Here is a 6,773-nt window from a genome sequence, read left to right on the forward strand (position 1 = left end):
CCAAAGAAACTCCAAGAAGCATAAATATTTCCAATGAGATCCATGGAGCAGTTTGAACTTGTTAATTAGTTGAAGTTGGTTACATCCAAAGGCCCCTAATTTAGGGACCCTAAGGTAAAATTAGGACAACCAAAGTTCTTATCTTAGTCACCATTTGTCTTTTTCCATATAAATTTAGTGGATACCTTACAAGAGCCTTATAATAGTTTGGACTATGGCTAGTAAACTTGCCATGTTTGGTTTTCTTGTTTGACCAAAAAAATATCAAAGAACAAAAAAGGTCTCAATCTTTCATCTTTTACTAGCAATCTATACAAGGCTATGCTGAGCACTACTGGTTTGCTCTGTGGTTGTGCTTTCACTAAAGACATAGAGCGCATGGGAATTCTCTGTTTCAATTGCATTTTTGTGGCCAACCACTCTGCTGCCATTTCATTGCTTTTTCTGTCTACATTGCCTCTTATAGTTGTTGGCTTAATTTTGGATGCGACACAAACCTGTTGCCGTGCTAGTGCTACGCATCTCAAACTTTAGCTAAAACAACTACACAAGGACAAGATATGTGACACGTAATTAGGATCCAAAGTTAATATAGCATTTTCTCTATAGAGGCTAAATTGAGTTTAAGGTTTATTATAGTACAACCTCTGATTATGTATTGTAGTAGTGGTGGACGGCAAGAGCTTGAAGAATTCCTAAAGGGCAGCATATTCAGGTCCTCCGATACGATGTTGTATCCCTGCAAATGTTTTTTTTTTCTAATCAAATAATTACTAGTACACTTATTGTGATTCTTAATACAAGAGTCAAAATAGGGAAAAACATCCATGTGATCCCATAGACTTCTTTTAAGGATTCCAATTTAAAAAAAGAATTGATAGTTTCTCTTTCTGTTATATCAATTATTATTTCAATTATCAAGAAAGAACTGATAGAATGACAAACAGATAAAAGAGGTCTGTCCATGTTAAACGCAAGGATTAAAGTGATAAAAGTTACTCACATCATTATTAATCCTATAAGGGAAAATCAAATACATGGGCCAAGATTAGCATATGCATGTTCAAGATTTATGATCAAATACTTAGTGCTAGTGGAATCAAGTTTCCAGGTGTACTATGACACTAAAGATTTTTTTTTCTTATTCCTTATTTTTTTGGGGGCACATTTGTTTCTTATTGTTTATGTTTTCCATAAAGAGGGAAGAAAATTTATTTGTAGAAGGATATTTTTTTCTTCTACTTTTAAAATAAACAAGCAGAAGTGTAGAAGAAGATAATTGAATAACAGGCGGGGCATATCTAGGTTAAGGGCAAGTGGGTTCACGTGAATCCATACTTCTCTTCCTAAATTATGTATAAATAATATTATATTTTGTTAATATTACTTAAATATATGTGCACCCAAGCTCAAAGACTCCTATGGGTAAACTTCTACAAGTGAAGTTCGAGGTTCAAATCCCATTCCAGACTGTCTTCTTTTCAATACGCCTTATGGATATATATATATATATATATATATATATATATATATATATATATATATATATATATATATATATATATATGTGTGTGTGTGTGTGTGTGTGTGTGTGTGTGTGTGTGTGTGTGTGTGTGTGTGTGTGTGTGTGTGTGTGTGTGTGTGTGTGTGTGTCAATATACCCATCCTCTTGAAAATATTGGATCCGCGCATCTGATAACATGTAGCTGTTGAAATGCTAACTTGGAAAGTCTTGACCGTTAAACCATACCTAGAAGATCATTGGCAATAGTTTAGTTGAGACTTGAGAATGTGAATATGAATGTGTTTGGCCTAAAAAATAATGTGTTTGGCCTAAATACTTTTAGGGGCCTCTTTCCAGTGTCCCCTAATCCTCGCTTGCATCATACTCCCACTTCACTTTTTCCTTTTTTATCTTCTTTTTCATTTTATTTTTTTATATATACTCTCTCGTCATGATTATTAAAAATAATTATTTTAAATTATTCATCACTTTAAAAAATTTAATTCAAAATTATATTCTAATTAATTTTTCTTAAGGGGAGGTACAAGAGAATCATGACTAATATTATGAGAGGGGAGAGTATATTAGGAGTATCAGTTTTCAATAATGACTAGCTTTGGAAACCGTAAAGTAGGTCAGCTTCCACATCTTACAATTGGTTAAACAATGTGTCTTGTTTTGGTTAATGTGAATTTGTTATAAATTATGGCCAACTCATAAATATTTGAGGTACCAATGAGATTTCTTTCCACACTATTTTTGTCCAAGTTGAGATTCTATGGATTATGAGATTTCTATTCGATGTCCCACACAAAACCGACCTTGTGTAGACATAAACATAGTTGTCCATAAATAGCCCCACACAGGATGTAGTATCATGGATCTCTTGAATTAAATAATGATGTTTGTTTTATTTTATTTTGCTTTAGTGCTGTCTTCTATTTTCCGTTCTAAACATGTTATTCCGTGTGTCACGGACACATGTAAATGTGGTCCGATTTGCATTCTCGCTTTATCTTCACTTCTATACTCTATAATTCTTACTCCTTCCATTTTAAATTAGTTGAGATATATATATATATATATATATATATATATATATATATATATATATATATATATATTTTTTTTTTTAGTTTTTAAAAAAATAAATGATACATTTCTAAATTTGAAAATAATTTAACTTTAAACTCTTCATTTTACCCATTTTATCCTTAATGAGAAACTTTTATAACCACACAAATGTCATGATCCAACAAAACTTTTACCCCTTAAGCTTTTAAGACCACAAGTTTCAAAAGTCTTTTTTTTTCTTAAACTCCGTGCCAAGTCAAACTAACTCATCTAAATTGAAACGGAGGGAGTACCATTTTTTTCATTTCATTTTGCGCCAAGCAGTGGATATTGTCTCCACTTGTATCAGCAAAATAGGAAAAAGCAACGAGGCAATAAGACATACTTAAGAGCTAACTATGTGAGCAATGGGCCTATAGTACAAAGATTTCCCAAAAGATTTTGATGGCCCAAGTCACTGTACTCTTCAAAAGTTTATAAAGCTTTACAAGGATAAAACCCACAAATTGTTCAAAGGCCTGATAGGTGACATCGTGATTCAATCTTTTTTAACGAAGAATTAATCCAAATAGTGGTCCACCTAATCTCATGTATAACTATGTATTATTAATGTATACTCTATGTATACTGACTAGAAAAAATAAATATTGAGTTTTGGCCGGCTATTTATGTAACGACATCTTTAATCAATTGAAATCTTGATTTCAACATCCATCCATAAAAGACACGATCAAGAACTGTTTATTCTCCACAATATGTAAATTATAACAATATAAAAGATAAAAGAAGAAGAAGAGGAAAACAAGTACATCACTAAGTTGAGAAAGCTTTATTTTTCTTATGACAAATCTCATTTCTAGAAAGCTAGCTAGATTTATGATTTTATTCCCACAAAAAGCTCTTGAAATTTCATATAGTTCATTTGGGAGCAGTGGCAGTAACTGCAGCTTGGACTCGACCTTTGAAATAACCAAGCAACATATCCCTATTAGGCATATTTTCCTTGACTTGACTGCAGTTAAGGTACTCATCTCTCCACACACATAAATGGGGAAACTTTTCACTAGTCACTAACACTACTCCAGTAGCTTCTTCAACAATTCCCACCCAAAATCCAACAAAATTGGCTGCTATGTCAACAAATCCAATTTTTTCTCCGCCAAAGAACTTCTTGTCCTTGAGTTCATTGTCTAGAACTTTAAGTACCTCATATGTTTCCTCTTTATCTTTCTCTTGCTCCTCTCCTTTACTCCACAAAGCTTTCCACGCTGCTGGCAAGCACTGAGAAAAGGTAGGACATTATAAACAAAGTGAACTACAAAGAAAATAGACTTTGACCTAAACTCAATCTGATTTATTCAAATAATCACTTTTGTGGTTTTATATTTAGAAGTTGCTCACTTTTCCGAAATTAGGCCAAAAGTGACAATCGCGTTGAAGTTTAAAACTTCAAAATTAATATATCATGGGTCTAATTTTGAACGAAAACCTTGAAGTAACAGTAAAATTTGTTATAATCAGGAAGTTACGGATTCATACGGCGAAAACAACCTCTTATAGAAATTTAAGATAAGGCTGCCTGATTCAATCCTAATCCGATTCGGTCTTCTTTTGGACCCCGCGCATAGCGGAAACTTAGCGTAACATGCTGCACTTTATCATGGGTCTAAAATTGTCTAAGTGGCAACCCGCTGTTAATAGTACCTAAAATTAATACATGAGGTAAGAATTATTCTAGATCATATAATGAGACAACAATCCATTTTCTCAGCTAGCGACGGGGAGCAGGATTTCTGCTAAGTGGGTTCAAAAAAGAAAAAAATTAAAAATTTATAGAGACTATGGCAAGTGAGAATTGAACTAGCAATTTCACAAAGGTTTTGAACCCCTTGACTATTGAGCTATGCTTTTGAACTATGTCAAGGGGATATATAATATAGATGCACAAGAAGAATTTGCCTTATATATTTTCAGACGAACCCCCTTCCGTGCCTTAAATCCGTTCCTGCTCTCAGCACATTAAACATGAAGAGTCATTGGCCATTTATTACATTACCATGGTGTAAATGTATGTAGCAACGTAGAGCAAGGGAATTCAACTTACCTTCTCATCGAGGAACTTAGCCCAGAAACGTGCAACTGCTCTGTCATAAGGGTCTTTAGGCAAAATGGAAGGGCCATCAAATGTCTCATCAATATATTCAACAATTACAAGTGACTCAGCAATGGGCTTGCCATTGTGCAACAACACTGGGATTTTCTTATGAACAGGGTTTGATTGAAGAAGCAGAGGGCTCTTGTTCGGTAAATCTTCTTCTATCAACTCATATTCTATGCCCTTAATATTCAGAGCCCATTCAACTCTGCGACTAAAAGGGCTCCCACTATGTCCAAGCAACTTCACTCTTGACATTCTCTTACAATTTCTAACTCTCACAAGTCACAACTGTTATTATGTTAAAATATTTTGTTATGATGGTATGAATTGATATTGGTGTTCTTTTATAGCTTGAAAAGTCAAAAGAAATTTCTTATCCACCAATCTAATTTATTTCTTGTTTGACAGTTGAAGCTGACTGGTACAATGTTTGCATGTGCGGTGACGACTTAATACGAAGTCGTGGAAGCTTCTATTCATTAAATATTGCTGGCTACTTTTGAAAATTTCTAGACACACGACTTGTTTATTGATGTTAAGATTGCTTGGAGCCTGGATTTTATAACAAATATAATCAGATAAACAAAGGTTGCGGCATTTACAATACTAGCTTTATCAGTTTTATTTGTTACTATTTGTAATGAGCTTTCTCAAAGTTATGTATTTCTCTAATTATTTATTTCAAATCAATACTACATGTATTCTGAATAATGTTGGTCAACGCAATAATCTGCAACGTTACTTTATTTTATCTACATTTAGCAACTGGGACAACGATGTTATTTTCAATGCTGACATACGGGGAGACGTCGGTATTCGGCTCCTTGGGGCCCTATGAATCGTTTGCGGTTGTCGGCTTCTTACGTTTGGATTTGGTTTCTTATAGAAAGGTGTGATAAAACTTCAAATATAATTTCTATTAGACTAAAAAAACTATAATTTTTAAAAGAGATTTTTACCTTCCTATACACTATTTGAAACTTTATTACTCTCCTTATTCAAGTTTCAATTTAATTATATAGGCATATACAATTTACCAATTATATACATGTATACGGTCGAAATCGGGCATGTCCGATTTCGTAGGCACGAGGAGCTGCATTGAGAGTAAGCTCGTAATAGACCAGGCTCGAGCTCAATGGCAGAGAATGGAGCATGAAGATCGAAATACTCGCTGGAGATCGAGACCGAGCATAATAACGGAATGGCGAGATATTAGCAACCGATCGAAGATCTCGGCGAAAATCCCGGAACAGATCGAATCAAGCGGTTATTGACACCAATCATGGGATTTGTTTCCATTATTAGAATTGTACCTTATTTAGGATTCCTCTCCTATATAAAGAGGGACCCCATTCATTTGTAGGGAGGGTTTTGACTGATAAGAATATACACAAATGCTGCTCTCTATTTCATTTATTATCCATTACGGTTCATCATTGTTTATTTTCTGTTTTTTACTGTTCTTGTTACCCAACCTCGAGACCATCTCGAATCGAGGTCGAAAGCACTCCTAGAACACTGGTTTGATTTATTTTACTATTCAGATTATCTATTCAATTCCTTATTTATCAATTGGTATTGGATTAAATCACATATCCTTAAAACCACTAAATAAGTTTAATTGTTACTCGAATTTTAGGGTAAACAGTTTGGCGCCCACCGTGGGGATAAGGATAATAGTGATTTTTCAGTACTGATTCTGGTGAGACACACTATTTTACGCTTGTTCTTGTCAAGTATCTTTGCTTTCAGGTTAAAACATGTCAAACTCACAAAACGCATCCACACACGGTGACAATAGCCTCGGATTCCATGGTGAAAACGAAAATGTGATTGCTCCAGGAATCGAAGTGCCACAGGCTAATCACGGGGGAGTACCGGTTACTAACCCCATCGATATCAGTTCGCACGTTGCTCTAAATGCGGACCTAGGCGCAGATCTCGATGGGAGTGTACGCAGAGAAGTCTGATCTAGTGGCCAAGGAATACAGGGCAAAAGAGACGAGGGAGTCAGTCTCCAAGTAATATTCGAGA

General features: G+C 34.6%; 1 protein-coding gene across 1 annotated transcript; it reads right to left on the bottom strand.

Annotated features, from left to right (window-relative positions):
* Positions 1 to 3,296: 3,296 nt before the first annotated feature.
* On the bottom strand, positions 3,297 to 5,061 carry LOC107802218 (putative glutathione S-transferase). Its single transcript, XM_016625674.2, has 2 exons — positions 4,683 to 5,061; positions 3,297 to 3,859 (listed from the first exon to the last, which is right to left on the bottom strand). Exons 1-2 carry the CDS (start codon positions 4,989 to 4,991, stop codon positions 3,497 to 3,499), a joined length of 672 nt encoding a protein of 223 aa, XP_016481160.1. The 5' UTR covers positions 4,992 to 5,061; the 3' UTR covers positions 3,297 to 3,496.
* Positions 5,062 to 6,773: the final 1,712 nt, after the last annotated feature.

The sequence above is a fragment of the Nicotiana tabacum genome, chromosome 24, assembly GCF_000715075.1.
Source record: "Nicotiana tabacum cultivar K326 chromosome 24, ASM71507v2, whole genome shotgun sequence".
Lineage (NCBI taxonomy): Eukaryota > Viridiplantae > Streptophyta > Magnoliopsida > Solanales > Solanaceae > Nicotiana > Nicotiana tabacum.

Coding starts and splice junctions, on each gene's coding strand:
- LOC107802218 (XM_016625674.2), bottom strand. CDS start 4,991: ATGTCAAGAGTGAAGTTGCTTGGACATAGTGGGAGCCCTTTTAGTCGC. Junction 3,860..4,682: donor CTAAGTTCCTCGATGAGAAG/GTAAGTTGAATT, acceptor ACCTTTTCTCAG/TGCTTGCCAGCAGCGTGGAA.